Genomic DNA, 18095 nt, shown 5'->3' on the forward strand with positions numbered 1-18095 from the left:
AAAAAAAACTAGACCCAAGTTTCCTAGCGCCCGAATGATAACTCAGATTCGCTTTTTTCCGTTTCCCTGATTTCAATCCCCGTCTCTCCGAGCTCTAGAACTCCGTGGCGTTCGAATGAGCGAGATGTCCCCTGATTGCTCTGCCACTCATACTTCCATGCTCACAACAAGGAATCCAATCCTTCTCAGGGGGAAGATGAGTGACCGGATGCTAATGTGAGTCGGCACATGAGCGGCTTTTTCTCCCAAAGCACATAGGCATTTTGATCATCCCAGTCCGAAGCGCCCGCTACACCGTCACAAATTTCTATATTAAACTCGAACAAGAGACGAGCAAGGATGAGCTGCGTCTCCCTCATGGCCATGAGTTGACCCAGGCAGTCCCGAGGTCCGAAGGCAAAGGGGCGCCAGCACTCACGGTTGTCGCCGCTATAGGCAGGGTCATTGAGCCAACGCTCAGGGACAAAGCTGTTGGGATCACGGAAGTTATCGGCGTTCCGGTAGGTGGCGTAGTGGTGGACAGAGACACGAGTTCCGCCGGGGACGGGGCCTCCAGGCATATTCTTCCCTGATACATGGTTCGGGACCACTCTTGGAACTCCGACCGGGACCGGGGGATATAGCCTCAGTGCTTCCTTGATACCTTCCAAAAGGGTTAAGTACGTGCATATGAACAAAATTGGATTTGCGAGGTGGAAACTGTGTACTTACATGCGTTCAGATATACGAGTTCCGCGACACTCTGGAAAGTGATTTCCTCCTGAGACCGAAACTTGGCGCGGATCTCTCTCAGGAGCAAACCTAGCTTTTCTTCGTTCCTAAGCAGGTAGTATGTCAAACCGGAAAGTGTCGTGCCTATGAAATTAGAGAATTAAATCCTGAAACCTTATAGCAACATGTGATTAAAAGGCTCGGGAAATTACCTATTGTTTCGCTGCCTGCCAACATGAAGACATCGCCATGGCAATGCATTTCCTCCAGTGTCAGTTGCTGGTCTGTGTCAAGGACCAAGCTCCAGATATCTGCTTCTTCCGACTTTCTCTGAAGTCTCTTATCAACACGATCGGCAGAGTGCTTGAAGTGGTTATATTTCATTTGCTTGATAGATTGCGGCTCCAAAAGTTTGAAAGCAACATCCAGAATCCCGTAGTATTGAATTATCTGTGCAATGGGGATGGCCTTGATAGAGTCAAACACCGACTCGACCCATTTCGAGTATCGGTTGCTCTGGAGGAGGCCCAGCGGTTCTCCAAAGGTGAGATGTCCCATGATGTCAAATGCAGTGAATTGGTACAACTCAACCATGTTTACATTCTGACCCTCAGCGGAAGTTCCACTCAATGATGAAAGCAACTGATCAATATTCTTCTGGAAAATCGGCTCCTGTCGTTTCAAGGCTCGCTCCGAAAATGCGGGTGCGAAAACCTGCCTGAAGCGACGGTGATCCTCATGCGCTGGGGCGCTGTTGATGCCATAGACACCTGGTACGTTTTTGTTAACCCTGCTTAAGATTGCTCTCGCCTATTCGGAGCCTCACCATTATACGGCGCCACAAACCACTCTTTGGCCTTTGGAAACTCTCGGCCCCCCCTTTCATGGCCATGGATTGCCTTCCAGGCGGCACCGCTGCCGTCCATGTAGCTCAATTCGTTTGGCCCATAGCGAACGACCGGGCCATACTTGGAGTGGAGTTTTTGCATCCATTGCACCTGTCGTCCAGAGATAGCAGAGATCCAAAATGGAATACAGCTCAAGGAGGTGTACCAGGGGCCCGGGAATCTGGACAGAGGGTGAAACGTCACTGAGTAGACCGCAGCAGTGACCCAGTACAAAAGACCGATGAATGTGATGGCCATCAAGGCCTGGCTCGCTGAGACAGTGCCAAGTGCCGAGACGCTGTAAAGAGAAGACAATTCTAGCAAGGCCATGGTGGCGATAAGTACATACAGTATATTGGCCTCGAATACACTTTACTGTGTACAGAATGAAACTCTAGAAAACTGTCCTACAGGACGACATTAATACTACTCTGCTACCGGCAGAATGGGAATCCATCACTCGCTTGTGGCAACCAGCAGAGGATGGTCGGGGCCAATTACTGCGACGTCCGCCCCCGGTCATCACAATTGCCGCCCAAGGCTTGCAGGGATCGCTATTATGTGACAGGTACGGAGTAATACGGGGAGACGTTAAGCCCCCCCTTCGTATGTATGTAACCTACACTTGACACGAAGTGTGGATAGAGAGAGAGAGATAGGGGAACAGTATCCGTATGTATGTAAGAATGCTAGAAGAGATTCAGGGGGGCGGCACATGTAAGGTCAAGCGCGCAGAATGGACTCGGCCCAACAACCTGGGTTGAAAACCGGAAGCAAGCCGTTGCCTGTCATCCCGGCTAACTGCCCAAACCAGGGTGCATGTACCCATCCCGGCATCTGGGATAGCGTCGGGAGTCGGATTGCAGGGGTCCGAATTCGATGCCGGGTGGGAATACGCTGGGGGAAATGGTTCGTAGAGTCTTTGTAGAAACAAATTACTTGTACCTATTGATGAGACGAATATAACTATAAGGGCCTAGAACAGAGAAAAAACAAGAAAAAACACAACTACGACATTTATCAACAACTTGACACATTTCCACCAAGCACAATGCCAAACTCTCAACTCCCAGAGACAACTGGTCAGAAGATCAGTCTCCCGCCGCTTGAGTTAGGATGGAGATGGCCTAGACTTGTGAGCTCCTACTTGGAAGAAGTCGAAGAGGAGTGTTTGAAATGGTCGGCGAGTTTTACGGCCTTTGACCACGAAACACAATGTCTTATTCACGAGAAAGGAAAACTCAGTATGTCTTCTAATTCTGCGCGCTGACTGTCAATCGTGCTGTTTGAGCTAACCAAAGGAACTTGTGAAGATCTCCTTGCGGGCATGTGCTATGCAAGAATGACAAAAGGTGAGACACATGTCCTTTTCCAAGTCTCTATTATTCGAATGATATTAACATATTCCAAAACAGAGCAAATTCGGTCTGGATGCGAGCTTATGCATCTTTTCTTCATGTTCGACGAATACTCCGACAAGGCCTCTCCCGAAGAAGTTCTTTACCAGGCCCAGGTCATGATTGACACTCTTAAAAGTCCCGAGACCCCTCGGCCAAAGGGGGAATGGATCGGAGGTGAAATAATACGACAGTAAGTGGCAAAGTCATAGCGACCCATGCTTAAGGCTTACTTATGATTTTAGATTCTTGCTTCACCTTCCTCGTACTGCTACCGAGACTTTTCGGGCTCGATTCGGTGCGACTTGGATAGACTATGTCCACTCTGTAGTCCAACAGGCTCAATTCAGATCAGAGTCACGTATCCTGGATTTGGAAGACTTTCTTACTATCAGACGCAACACCTCTGGCGCACCATCCACAATTGCCTTTTACGAAATGAACAGTGACATCCCGGATGATATCCGAGAGCATCCTGTCATTCGTGAATTGGAAGTCTTGGCGGTGGACCTCATCGTTATTGCCAATGTGGGTACATGTAACCTTTCCAGATGATCAACACGCGTATGCGACGGTGCCAGGGCTCTTACTGATTACGCACACAGGACATCCTGTCGTACAACAAGGAGCAGGCCATAGGAGATGACGAGCACAACATTGTTACTATTCTCATGAGCCAGTACAACCTTGACGTCCAACAAGCCATGGATATGGCGGGAGACCTGGCCGATGTGAAGATGAATAGGTTCTACTTCCTGTATCCGCAAGTTCCACGATACGTAGGGCCTGTGGATTTGGAAATTCAGACCCTTGTGGACGGCATGGCTCAGTGCGTGAGTGGTGTGTTCCATTGGAGCTATGAGAGTCAGCGATATTTTGGGAAACGCGGGATGGAAATCAAGCGGACCCGACAACTGCGACTCTTGCCCAAGACGAGGACGAATGACACCATAGGTACTATACCTGTGAATGATGTGTTGATCTTGTAAGTCAATGGGGTATCATGTATGGTATGTAATATGATAATTGGGGAATGGGGGACAGAGAGGCAATGTATTGTACGGAAAGAAGACCAGATAGAGACGTCCGCAGGGAGAACAAGGGTTGGGAAAGATGAGACTAGACATAGAGGCCAAGGGATAGACAAGGGAAAGATAGGAGTACATAGACAAGCAACTACTTAATAAGGATATCAGATATTACCAATTGCAGATCTCGGTCTCTACAAGGAAGCTTAGCTAGACGGGAATAGAACGGCTCGAGTGAGCTTGAGCGCATCAGTCATACCATCTAGATGAAACCCCAATGGTTTGACAACCTGCGCTCCTTGATATCGGCTATCAACATTCGGGTTATGGAGATGAATCTGTAGAATCTGTTTTGCCAGCGACAGTAACGTAACCTTTGAATTTTTATGTTGAATCGTTGAACGCATCAATTTGGGCCTCACTATTTCCAACTAACGAGTTTCTGAACCATGAAATCTACCTGCAATGAAGGTGGACAGTTTCCATCATCAGGCTGCCCATGTACTCCAGGGTGAGTTAAGAAAGTTAAACACACTAGAGTACTTGAACCACTTGGGACAGAACCCAGCATAGTCCCGGCCAATGAGACATAAACGACCGTTGGGGTTTAGAAATTCATTGTAAGGTGCAAGACCATGATACACAAAAACTATTGCCGCAGTTGTTGATAAGCTTGGTTCGGGGCAGCCCAAATGTTTCGTAATATTCTTCTTCATTTTAGAAGATCTAGTTTAATATATATAGTTGTATGCTCTTGATAAAGGGATCAATTGTCTTCAATTTGGCAGGGTTGACTAGCTGTAAAAGAGAGGTAGAAAATGTCAATGGATACAACAACTGCCGATACTAACCTGTAGGTGCGCCTGTTTGTCAACATAACTATGATTGCCTAGGCACCTATCTAAGGGGTATCTATTCACATCCCAAGTTGATTGTCATGCGCCCCAGTGACTATACAGAATTGAAGTGTCGAAATAGCATGCAAAGACAACTCTTTAGGTACGACTATGTAAGGGAATTTAATTACCTAAGTAATAGCTATCCAATTTCTTGAGTATCTGCTACCATTACTATTCTTCTGTACTCACCAGTACCGGATATTATCATTACGTGTAACTTTGAGTATGGGATGCGGGATGCTGAATGGTAACTAGGCGTTCTGAATGGGCACTCACCCATCTACAACTAATCGCGGAGCCTCATTCATACCCAACCACATATACCCCATGCATGCCTTGCAAATAGAACAATCCGGGATCCAATCAAGCTTTGCCACGTAAATGACCTTTTGTCAAAAATTGAAATATGCAGCAGACAGGTAGTATTGTCGTGGATTATGACGAGCTATGAACCAATAGCAGTTGACATGAGTCTTGGGACTCTTGCAGTTACATCTTAATTGGATTGCATGTGGGAAGCTGAAGCGCCACAGTTTCAGCCGCACTCGAGTTGCATTCACCAATAGCAGTGAAGCCCCTTCTGCAAGACGTTCATTTGGGTTATTCACTTATTCAATTCGAGAGGCCATGTTTTGAGATGCCCAATATATCTTTCTGCAATTCGATGGGTGTATACTCTGTTGAGTTGTATATAAACTGGCAAGTTTCGAGCAATGATCCGGTAGACTTTACATCTTCATGCTCATCAACTGGCATATATCAGCTTGAATCACCTGAACCATGTCAGCGACTCCACCCCCCAACAGATCTTTCAGCCGCAATTCATACACTATTGCATGGATCAGCGCCCTGCCCCATGAACAAACGGCAGCAATTGGAATGCTGGATAATCAGCATGCGCGACCTCATGATTTCATTCAGCCTCCAAATGACAGCAACTCGTACTCTTGGGGCGACATTAACTCCTTCAACATAGTTATCGCCTCGCTTCCTGCCGGGGAATATGGAACTGCCTCCGCTGCTGGTACCGCCGTCACTACTTTATTGTCCTTTCCCCAAGTCCGATTCGGGCTGATGGTTGGCATTGGAGCTGGCGTCCCTAGACCAGGCCGAGACGTTCGTCTTGGTGATATTGTTGTTAGCCGTCCAGAGGGAACCAGTGGTGGCGTGGTTCAATATGACTTCGGCAAGGCTCTTCAGGGAGGAGAATTTCGACGTACCGGATTTCTGAATAGTCCTCCTAGAGTTCTTCGCAGTGCAGTCACCAACTTGCAAGCACATCATGGCCTCCAAGAACCTCAAATCCCTCAGTACCTTGACCAAATGGTCAGCAGGTTTCCCCGTCTTGGTCAACCAAACAATGATGGTCCGAGTTATACCTTCCAGGGAGTTCTAAATGACAGACTCTTCAACCCAACATACCCCCACGAAGGGGGTGACGACTGTTTGAATTGTGACCCAACACAACTGCAAAGACGGACCAAAAGGAACTCAACCAATCCTGTGATCCATTACGGAGTTATTGCATCGGGCAATATGCTTATCAGAGATCCAGAAGTACGAGCGGAAATGGTCCGACGGACAGGGGAGGACTGTATCTGCTTTGAGATGGAAGCAGCTGGATTAATGAACCAGTTCCCTTGCCTGGTTATCCGTGGCATATGCGATTATGCAGACTCTCATAAAAACGATCAATGGCAGCGGTATGCGGCGGCGACTGCAGCCGCCTATACCAAAGAACTCATTAGGCTTCTTCCGGCACAAGCTGTTGCGGAGACTGATACGGCCGCTGGCATCGTGAACCCCGGACAGAATCCCACTCCGACTCTCAACCCAACTATCAACCCCAGTCCTGGACAGACCACTCCTGCACAGACCCCTAATCCCGGTCAGTCCCCAAGCAACGGTGAAATTCGGCAATTGCGCGATGATGTTGCAGGGTTGTCTAGGCAAATGAATACCGTCATCCAGATGCTCCAGTCCTCCCCGCCTGGTAATTCAGGTAGTGGATCCGTTGGTGCGGGCTCTTCTGGAGGAGCCTCCGGGGGAGCTTCTGGAGGAAGTGCTCCTGGAGGAGGTACGAGTACTACTGGGGGACCGGGCGGCACGGTAAGGTTAGGCATTCATTGATGGTGGCAACTTGACTGATGTGTGCCATATAATAGGATGTTACCGGCAACAGATGGTACGGGTTTGCTTTGGCTGAACAAGTGGAAGAGGCCCAGAGAAGAAATCCTGAAGGGTTCAGAGACGACCTCGTCGGTGCCATTACGTCTATTGGCCATACCGTTTATAATTGGAGAGCTGATCAGAACAGTACTTTGGGCCAGTTTTTCTCGAGTCATAGCATCCGGCTGCGTTTTACTGCGGATGAGCCGGGGTCTGGGGATGACCCTCTTGCGGGGCTTCCAACAAGCTCTCCGAGGCGGCTTGAATTTGTTTGCCGGAACTACAGGTTCTGGGGTGGTATGAATGAGCATTTTTGCAGGGTGTTTACTCTCTGGCGTATTGCTGTTGAGTTTATGGGGATGGAGTAGTGAGGAGGTACAGTTCCTCATCGGGGCATTCGCAGCTTTACTACTAAAGAGAAGTATATACCTAAATTGAATCGTCAAACAGATCGTCAGAAATGCGTGAGCATTGCTAAGCTATTAAAGAGGTTATTGTGAGTAGCCAGCCCAATGCAGACCTACCGTCGTTCTTGAGTCTTGGGCGATAGGGGTCGTGAGTGCATGGGGCCGAAGTATTCATGTCTGGTACGCTCACGCATAACTACTCTCTCTCACACACAGAATCAATGAGAAGCTTGATAGCTTTGGCTTCAAAGTAGAGACTTCCTTCATGCAATACGATCGATTGAAAGAAAACGAAATAAATGCTGGCGTATATGAGAACAAGCCATAATATCATTTGCTCAAGCTACTGCGGCCAAGTCTACCTAGGATTAAAGCTTCAGGAGTACCTAGAGGTAAAATTAGGGCGTAAATCTGTTTTGACTCTTCTATATAAATGGAGGAGGGGAATCCCTCGACATGAGAAGCTTGGGCTAGCCTTGGCTCAGTCACTAAATCGAGCTATCAATCCATCATGGGGTCGATCAAAAAGCCTCCGCATATAACCCTAGTCATAAGGACATAAATTTAACAGGTAATTCTCCAACCCGACGCCGTTCCCTCGAGCTCATGACATGACGAATCGCCTGGATAAATGATCAAGGGATGCCAGTCTCCGCTCTTAACCCAAATCACAACTGATAAATTTAAATTTTAGCACATTGCTTTCCACTTGAAGAAGTAAAATGAATGTTTGCTTTGGAGGCTTACGAGGACAGTCAAGATTATAAGCCTTGACGGATGCAAAATTAGAAAAGACCTGGTGGTACTTGTCTGGGTCGGGAATAGGCACCGCCTCCCGTCCCTCACTACACTGCGTATCCGTGAATGTATCAAATGAGCCGAAACCTTGGCTATAGATGCCAGTAGCATAAGCAATCGAAAAGAAGGCTTTGGAAGAAAAGGTGCGCATTTTGGCTGCTAATCCGTGTTGGATTCTTGATTGGTACAGGCAAAGAATTAATGGGTTGTCTGAATAGCTTGTGCGTAGTAGCTTGAAACAAAATGTCCAGGACGCTTCATCCTGTCTTTATAGTTTTCGACTTCCCATTTATAAGACCACTAGATAGAGTTAGTCTTTGGCAGTAGTAATATAAACATTATCACATTTACTGTTAATCATATTGTCCGACGTATGACGATGTTTTTAGACATATAGGTAACCGTACTTACCATCTCTAGGCAAGTTGTCACACACATCGTAGAGCCACACAGTTCGTGGGGTAGTTTCCATTGGCTTTCGGTGGTATCTTAGCCTAGAACCCACGGCTAATAGCATAGATTGGCTTAGAAGATGTTATATGGGTAACCAGATATATAAGAATGTAAGACTAAGTAATCCAGCCGTCCGTCGCATTGATTCAGGAGCGATGGAGAGTCTATGATGTAGATGAAAGAACTACGTAACACCGTGGGTTTTGGTTGACGCTGCGAAACAATACGTCGTCGTCCTCCGTATTATGAGAACAGTCTTGAAACATACAAAAACTAAAAGGCATTGAACTCGCGAACTAGTTGAACGGACCTTCAAAATTTTCCTTTAGTGTTCTTTTTTTTTTTTTTTGTACAGCATATTCGCTCTGTAATAATAAGAGTATGGAAAGATAAGTGGAAGCAGCAAAGTAAGACCGCCGAGAAACCCTCGACCTTTTCGCCTAGAAAGGATATTGGATGTCCACAGCTAGGGTCGTAAATGATATAATAGCGACGAAATGCAAACAGCAACTGATGTTCGCTAGTGGAAGCTAGAAGAATACAGGAGAAGTCAACTCATTTGTGACGCTTCTGCTTTATCCATATAGCTCGCCTCAATGACAAAACAGTTGCATAGTAAATTTCTATAGTTTCCACATTGTTACCGACATGCCTCTGACACAGCGGGATTATAAAACCAACTTGGACTAACATTTCACTTCAACACAGACGTTGTTTAAGAAAACAGAATGGATGGGAAACAAAGTCATAGTAAAGATCAAGGTAATGTAGTTTATAACATCTGAGCAAAGTTTTATTTCAATCATGAGAGTCAGCGATTGTCAGTAAAAGTAGAGAATCATCATCATGAATCGGTCTATATCGAATCAGCGAAGTTGCATCTCACTGCATACGCATGCGTGGAGATTACTTGTACTGTCTGTGGACCAATCAAGGCCTATAGCCGCGGCCATTTATGCAAGTCTCAACTCGGTACCGCATTTTCAACTCCTCAATGAAGTCACTCTCGCTCCTTGCTCTTCTTCCTTCACTGCTGATACCACTGAATTTACTGTGCTTTTAGTAAATTTGCCAATACTATGGTTCTGTCGAAAATTTTCAGAAGTCGCAGTCGTCGTCGGAATGATGATAATCTCAGTTCCGCAAGCGATGCTCAACCAGGGCAGAAAACACTGCAGCCTAGCAAGATAGAATCTCCAGAAGCCGGCACTCTCTCTGGTCCATCACTTGTCATCCATCATCAGACTTTGCATTCGAGTCAAAGGACAGCTTCGTCCACAGAACCACAGATCATTGTGACATCTGCTGAAAGCCTTGTTGGAGTGCTTCCCAGCCGACAAATACTCCCATCAGCCGCTTCCCCTCCCCCCATGACTTTATCCCCGCATCCCTTGAGCAGTCGGTTACGCGGCCATCATTATGGGATCGCGCTTACGATTCTCTCCGAAAATCGGATGAGGGGTTGGTAGACCGATATGAGCAGCTACTCTCGAAAGAACTGAGCTATAGTAATAGTATGTCTATTTTGCGGCCTTGTTTAGTTCATATTAGTTAACATGCACAACATGTGCCGGAAATGAGTTATCGCCGAATACGTCAATTGCGGATGAGGATCTGAATAACACAACGATTATGATCTCTACCGACTCCAGTGAGCGCCATAAACAATTGGAAGATATTACGAAACGTGGACTGCGACGCGTGGACGAAAAGCAGATAGAGTATTTGCTGTTCGGCCGCCAATTTATTCTCAGGGACCAAATCACGGAAGCTGCAAAATTTGTCCAAAATATCAAGAGTCTTATTGATGAGGCTGTGAAAGCATCACCGGAAGCGTCCCTTGCATGGGCTGGCGTCTGTATTCTTCTACCCGTCCTGACGAGCTCAAGTGCCGCAGAAGAGGCGAGTCGAGATGGCTTTATATACGTTACTTCTCGAATACGTTACTACATGGAGTTTGAACATCTCCTATGGCCAGACTCCTTAAATGCCTCAAATGCCAAGGATAATTTTGAGACTCAAATTATTGATCTCTACCGGCAGATACTCGAATTCCAGATCAAGAATGTTTTGCGCTTCTACCGAAACTGGCTTGCCAACGTGGGGCGCGACATATCTGGGTCTGATGACTGGAAAGGAATGCTTACGGTGATTAAAGATCTAGAACTCACCATGATAAGGGATTGGAGCAACTTAAATTCTGTGGCATCACGGAAAGCCCTGGAAGCCATTGACGAGGCTACGCAGCAGAGTTGTTCCGATATACAATCGCTTTTGTCAATCGCGAGACAACACATTCAAGTCTCTACAGAGCATCTCGAGATTTCATCCAAGCATCTCAAGATACACGAGCGCACAAAGTATGTTAAGAATTTAAATATACGAATCTATGTTGACCAAGCATTAGTCAATTACTCGAGGATCACCCAATAGAGCTTCCTGCTGTCAGCCAAGCACGATATGACAGTGCTGATGTTCAAGATAGCCCAAAATGCGAAAGCGGTACCAGGGCAAATATCCAAGGAACAATCATTCAGTGGGCAAACAAGGACTCTGCCGAACCCCTGTTCTGGCTCTCAGGCCCTGCGGGTACTGGTAAATCTACGATTGCACGAACTGTTGCGGACGTCATGAATAGTGAAGATCGACTGGTTGCTGGCTACTTCTTCAAAAGAGGACAGCAAGACCGCAACGGCACTGCTCGCTTATTTTCTACTATTGCAATGCAGATGATTGAAAAGATACCTTCTATGAGAGAATACCTTCGACGGTCTCTCTCTGGTTTGGACAAGGACGCAATAGAGGGGATGGCCCTTGAATTTCAGTTCAAAAAGCTTATTCTAAGTCCTCTTGCAGAGCTTCCTTCTGATAACATACCCCGTCTGACAAGCGTTATCATCCTCGATGCCCTAGATGAATGTGAAAATGAATATCACTTATCGAGGATTATCACGCTACTACTCCAGCTTCGGACCTTGCGTACAATACGCTTGCGCGTGCTGCTCACAAGCAGATCATCTCCTGAGATCCGAGATGCCTTCATGGGCCTTCAGAAGGACAGGGATTTCTGCAACGTTGAGCTCCTCGACGGGAGATTCTCCGCTGAAGCTAAGTCAGACATACAAATTTTCTTGGAGAGAAATTTTGCAGACATCAGGAGGAAGCGCAGAGTTCAGCAGAACCCTTGGCCCACGCAAGAAGAACTGGACCGCCTGGTAGAATTAGCTACGACTCCTGAACCCTTGTTTATTTATGCCGCAACTCTCTGTCGATTTGTTCATGGTGAACGGCGCCCCAAGAATCCGAAAGATCAGTTACGGATGTGGCTCAAACAGTGTGATGATCGTCAGTCACAGCTTCATCAGATTTACGAGCCCATTCTTAACCAGGTCTTTTCTAGTCTAGAGCCTGAAGAATTTGACAGGCGGCTGGGCTTCCTTGGGTCTCTTGTCCTTCTAGTGGATCCGATGCCATCTGCATCACTCGCCGCTCTTCTCCAGCTGGATGTGGACGACGTTGTCTGGTGGCTCCCGGAGTTACACGCAGTGTTGAATATTCCTGCTGACGACCATGTTCCCGTACGGCTACTACATAAATCGTTCAGCGACTTCCTTCTCAGTTCCGAAGGGCCTGGAAAAAGCATGTATTCTATAGACACTGCAAGCACTCACACCATGCTAGCCACCAAGTGTCTTGGTCATATGAACGCAATGCTTAAACGGGATATTTGCAACATCAAAAAGCTAGGCAAGCGCAGAAAAGACATTGATCAGCATATCATGGATGAACACATCACTGCCGACCTTAAGTATGCCTGCCTATATTGGATACATCATCTTCAACACGGCGAACAACAAATGAATCGTGAAATCCCCACGTTTATATATAAACACTTGCTCCACTGGGTAGAGGTCCTTGCAATCGTGGGAAGACTATCAGACGCAGTCATGGCCATTAGGAGGCTTCTGGAGACATTTCAGGTTAGCAGGTCCCTTGGTGTGTACCATTGCCGAACTAACTCTCGCAGCATTTGCCCGATATACCTATAGATCTTGTTCTTTTCACACTAGATGCAAGCAAATTCATCTCCAGTTTTGGGTCAATCATCGATCGAGCACCCCTTCAAATCTATGCTGCCTCATTACTGTTTTCGCCGACATCGAGTAAGGTGCGGCAAAACTTTTGGAATGAATGCCTCGTGGATATCGATAGTATCGAGGGGGTGAAGTCTGATTGGGATGCACAATGGCAGACTCTCGAAGGTCATAAGAAACACCTCACAGCATTTGCCTTCTCGCCTGACAGCCAAACTGTGGCATCTGTGTCAGAAGACGGCATGATCCGGCTATGGGACGTAATAACGGGAACACACAGACATACGCTTGTAGGTCACAGCGAAAGCGTCACAGGAGTATTCTTTTCGCCCGATGGCGGGTTGATAACATCGGCGTCAAATGATCATACAATTCGGCTCTGGGATGCAACAACAGGCTCTCTTCAACAAACACTTGTGGGCGAAGGCAGTCTTTTAACAGATATCAGGGCGGAAGGAGGTGGAATCAACCGGGTCGATGCAGTTGTGTTTTCGCCTGATGGGCATCTAGCAGCGTCAATATTAATAAATAATGCAATCCGGATCTGGGATACCAAAAACGGCGCCTATCGGCAAACACTCGAAGGCTATAATGGTCTAGTTACAGCAGTCAAGTTTTCACCCAATAACCGACTAATTGCATTATTGCTGAATGAGGGTTCCATCCAACTCTGGGATATTAAAGGTGTATGCCTGCAAACGATTAAATATAATATCCGTTCGAGCAATGCTGTTGTTTTTTCGCCCAATAGCCAGTTAATAACATCGTCAGTAGACGACGGCACATTCTACCTCTGGGAGGTAGCAACGGGCAGTTATGACAAGGTGCTTAAAGGCCACGATGAAAGACTTAGGGTTAACGCGGCTGCTTTCTCACCAAACGGCGAGCTAGTAGCATCTGGATCAGCGGATGCCACTGTCCGGCTCTGGGATGTCGCAACGGGCACACTTCAACAAACATTGAAGTTCCCTGACCCAATAACAGGGTACGTTGTCTTCTCGCCCAACGGCCAGCTAGTTGCAGCGTCAAGCGAGGATGTAATCTGTGTCTGGGATACAGTAACAGGGATATGCCATCAGACTCTGAAGGGGCATAGCGCCTCTGTCACTGGTATCATTTTCTCACCCAGTAATCTTCTGGTGGCATCCATAGCTCGTGATATAACAGTCCGACTTTGGGATGCATCAAAGAGTACTCGCCAGCAGATGCCTGAGAGCAACATCGACTGGATTGCAGCTGTTAGCATCTCACCGAATGCCCAAATAATAGCGTCATCATCTGCCGATGGTACAATACAGCTTTGGGATGCAACAAATGGGTCATTTCGACAGACATTAAAAGGTCACAGCAGTATGGTTCGTGAGCTTGTCTTTTCGGAAGATAACCGGCAACTGGTCTCATTATCCAGTTATGAGATTCGAATATGGGATGCAGAAACAGGTGTACATCAACATGTGCTTCAGAATCATAATGAATGGATCAGAACAATGGCTCTTTCACCTCATAACAAGCTAGCTACGCTGGGGTATGGTGATGGTAGTACAATCCAGCTCTGGGATACGGCAATGGGCACTCACCAGATGGCGCTTGAGGGCCATAGCGGCTGGGTTACAGAAACCGTCTTCTCACCTGATGGCCGGCTGCTGGTGTCGGCATCACATGATGGAACAGTTCGAGTCTGGGATACATTGACTGGCACGAACCGACAACTCCTTGAATGCAGCGATGGCACTTTTGTGCTATGTATTACTTTCTGGCCCAAGAGCCAACTAGTTGCCTTTGGATTTCGTAATAGTACAGTCCAGATTTGGGATTTAGCGACGGGCACACATCAGCGGACTTTCGAGGGCTACACCAAGTTCATTATAGCGATTGCCTTCTCCCCTGACGGCCAAGTATTAGCCTCGGCATTAAATGATGGAACACTCTGCTTCTGTGATACGACAACGGGCAAGAGCCGGCGAACCCTTGAGACGGGTAATCTTCTCAGCTTGGTGTATGATCCGGCTTCTGAAATGTGCCTATATACAGATGTCGGGACCTTAGGCATGAATCGAGTTTCTATGGAAGATGTGGCAGATATTCAAGGGCTGCTACCGAATCTGACCTTTTGTGGTCTAAGTTTCAGCCCAGATAGGGAATGGATAAGGATCGGCTTCGAGGATCATGTATGGCTTCCTCCAGAGTATCGGAGACCGGGATATTCTACCGACGCATCGATTATTCGAGGTTGGATGGTTTTCATTGGTTGCCAATCGGGAGAAGTTCTACGATTAAGAATTCGACAACCTGAACACGCGCCGACTTGTTGACTGTTTCTTTCATAACGACTATCCTTTCACATAGAAAGACGCTCTCTTTGCATCCCCACTCCGAGGGACTGAGAGGAGTACATACACGCTTTATCATGTTCTAAATAGCGAAACTTGAGATTGAATATAGCATTCATTTATATTTGGATAAATAATAGGTAGCAGATGAATTTACATCGGTTCCCGTGTAGACCTGTGATTAGGTGCTCTCAATGCTTTACCACAAAGTACCTGTAAGCGTCCTCATGAGCGAGGATGACTTATACTCACGAGACGGCAGTTAATGAAGCCACGCACATGTTCTTATAGCTGACATTAACGAACCACTTGGGTTTATGTATAGCGAGCTTGGCTTAGTAAATGTGTGTATAAAAAGCGCGTCTGCAGACCTATGGTTAAACAAAAGTAACAAAATGACATTTAAACTCAAGAAAAGAGCTTGACGGGACCCCGAGCTTTCCACTACCTATGGTCGTATGTGCTTGGTAGCGTAGTTGATCGATTTATATATCCTTGATCTCAGTGAGAGAGAGGACAAAAAGAAAGAAACATACAACAGCCGGTGTTCGCCAGTGGTCACCCACCTGACTACTAATCTGCCGGTTAGTGGCTTGTCGATGGGGGAGCAGACGGGACCCCGAATTCTCCACTACCAATGGTCGTATGTGCTTGATATCACGATGTAACCAATCTATGATGCTTCCATGAGATCATGCCAACTACAGTACAAGCGACATAGCTTATTCTCTCCCTGCTTGAACATGTTACCTGGCAGTAACCACTAAACACTTGCGCGTTAATGTTGTATACAATTCTTGTGGCTGTGGTCCCCAGCAATTCGATTTGACAGCATAATGAGGCCGATAGATTAATGCAGTTATTTCTCTTGGTCCACGTATTCATCCCAAGAGGCTGCGTGCGTGGTGCGCTCCGATATGCCGTCTAGCATTGGGTAGCCAAGCATAATATTGGCACAATATTGGCATTCGGGATAAATGCAGCGGGAGGTTTGTTGTTCAACCCGTAAATAATGTAGCGCCCAAGACGTGCCAAACGTGGTGATGTTGTCAAAGCTGGACTTGTGTCTGAATAGCGCCTCTAGTATAGATGCGTTTTCTAAGGATGGATGGTGTCGGGTGCTGGGTCTCGAAGTGGGATAATGAGCGTGTAGTCACAACCCGTGCAGCTTTGTTGGCTGCCGATGGCTTCATATAAACAAATAAATATCCGCATCTTCTCTCTCAGGCCCTTGAACCGTACATTTCCAGGAACACTTATAGAGCAAGAGTTGTCTTCTATTCGGAGCTCGATCTTTGCTTGAGAGCCAGAATTGTATACAATCTAAGAACACCCCATTGCCATTGAGCGCAAATATCAGTCATTATGGACGACTTCCGTCTGCGACACACTCACAATGATTACACCATCGGATGGGTATGCGCATTACCAAACGAACAGACAGCCGCAGTTTTCATGCACGAAGACATGCCCAACTCATCGGGGGACCAAAATAAGTATACACTCGGAAGCATTAGTAAACATAATATTGTTATTGCTGGTCTGCCCTTAGGTAGGGTTGGCAAGAACACTGCAGCAACAGTTGCAACCAGAATGGTGTCCGTATTTCCGAATATCCGAGTTGAATTAATGGTAGGCGTAGGTGGAGGCATCCCTCAGAGAACTTGGCTTGGAGATGTCGTTATAGCTGCCCTAATGGTACGGAGCCTGGTGTTGTCCAGTGAGATATGGACAGGACAGAGGCTGGCCAGTTCGTACGAACGAGATCCCTGGCTCCTCTGCCAACGGCTTTACTTACAGCATTGACAAGATTTAGAGCTGATCATATCACAACGCGAAGAAATATGCTTAAGTATTGAAAGAAGCTGGGAAATGATCCCGATGTACCTGAAAGCTATAAAAAATCGGACTCTCTCCAAGACCTCCTGTTTCATCCAAGCTACGGCCATATAGAAGCAGATGAGTCTTGTCTGAGCGATGAAGACGAAGACGGTTGTCACCGGTGCGATAAGAGCAAGGTAATTCGGAGAAGCAAAAGAGAGAGCGGCATGATACACTGCTGGTTGATTGCATCGGGCAATCAAGTAATCAAGGACGCCCGTTTTCGGGACTCGCTGTACGAGAAGTTTAACAGCAACATCCTTTGTATCGAGATGGAAGCCGCAGGACTGATGAACGACTTCCCTTGCTTTGTTATCCGACGCATTGCTGATTATGCAGACTCGCATAAGAACAATGAATGGCAAGACTACGCTGCTGCAACGGTCGCAGCATGTGCAAAGGCATTATTTATGGTAGTGGCTACGAGCGAGGTGGATAAGCTTCAGCGAGTACAACGTAAGTCCATCCCTCATCAAATTAAGGCAGTTCTTAGCTGATAATCTCTAATCAGTCACAATCTCGCCTAGTCTTATACAGAGCGCGATGCACTATTAGTCAATTTAGAGAAATGAGAAGAAGGATCCCGCTGATTCTCAAGGTATGTACAAGGATTCCCTTGTTACGCTGCTTCATAGATCTTTTATTAATATTCACAACAGTAATAACTTCTGAAGGTTTTAGTATTGAAAACGATTTTTGGGTCCGCGTAACCCGCCGCTTGAAATGGCCCTACTGGATGACGGAAGCCGTAACTCGAAGTCCTCGAAGTCAGGAGAAACAATGTTTTCCGATGATACCGCTTGGGCGGGGCAAACAACTGAGACATCAAAACAAATAACCCTTGATGATACTCCTTTGACGCATTAAACGCTTGAATTATGGTTACAGGGAGCCCCGCCATCTGTAGCAGCGATGTTCCAACAAGGGAATTACGAGGCTGCTGTGAGAAATATCCGCATGGCCTCGGCCAACTGCCGGTTTCCCAAGAAGATGAAAATCTTCATCAAGGGTATACTACCGGCGGATACAGCCAGAGTGAAA

General features: G+C 46.8%; 4 protein-coding genes across 4 annotated transcripts; 3 read left to right on the plus strand and 1 right to left on the minus strand.

The window, feature by feature from the left end:
* Positions 1-185: 185 nt before the first annotated feature.
* Triagg1_4656 (uncharacterized protein) lies at positions 186-1928 on the minus strand (the record flags this gene model as incomplete). The annotated part of the gene is made up of 4 exons (XM_062899083.1): positions 186-643; positions 712-855; positions 924-1481; positions 1538-1928. The coding sequence occupies 4 exons, from the start codon at positions 1926-1928 to the stop codon at positions 186-188; spliced, it is 1551 nt and encodes a 516-aa protein (XP_062756236.1).
* A 721-nt stretch (positions 1929-2649) lies between these two features.
* On the plus strand, positions 2650-3984 carry Triagg1_4657 (uncharacterized protein; the record flags this gene model as incomplete). Its single annotated transcript, XM_062899084.1, has 4 exons — positions 2650-2842; positions 3014-3188; positions 3241-3523; positions 3601-3984. The coding sequence occupies 4 exons, from the start codon at positions 2650-2652 to the stop codon at positions 3982-3984; spliced, it is 1035 nt and encodes a 344-aa protein (XP_062756237.1).
* Positions 3985-5702: 1718 nt separating this feature from the next.
* On the plus strand, positions 5703-7459 carry Triagg1_4658 (uncharacterized protein; the record flags this gene model as incomplete). Its single annotated transcript, XM_062899085.1, has 2 exons — positions 5703-7031; positions 7088-7459. 2 exons carry the CDS (start codon positions 5703-5705, stop codon positions 7457-7459), a joined length of 1701 nt encoding a protein of 566 aa, XP_062756238.1.
* Positions 7460-10381: 2922 nt separating this feature from the next.
* On the plus strand, positions 10382-15155 carry Triagg1_4659 (uncharacterized protein; the record flags this gene model as incomplete). Its single annotated transcript, XM_062899087.1, has 3 exons — positions 10382-11109; positions 11157-12729; positions 12777-15155. The coding sequence occupies 3 exons, from the start codon at positions 10382-10384 to the stop codon at positions 15153-15155; spliced, it is 4680 nt and encodes a 1559-aa protein (XP_062756239.1).
* Between the last annotated feature and the right edge of the window lie 2940 nt (positions 15156-18095).

Source organism: Trichoderma aggressivum, assembly GCF_033847375.1.
Source record: "Trichoderma aggressivum f. europaeum strain CBS 100526 chromosome Unknown scaffold_015, whole genome shotgun sequence".
In the NCBI taxonomy this organism is placed as follows: domain Eukaryota; kingdom Fungi; phylum Ascomycota; class Sordariomycetes; order Hypocreales; family Hypocreaceae; genus Trichoderma; species Trichoderma aggressivum.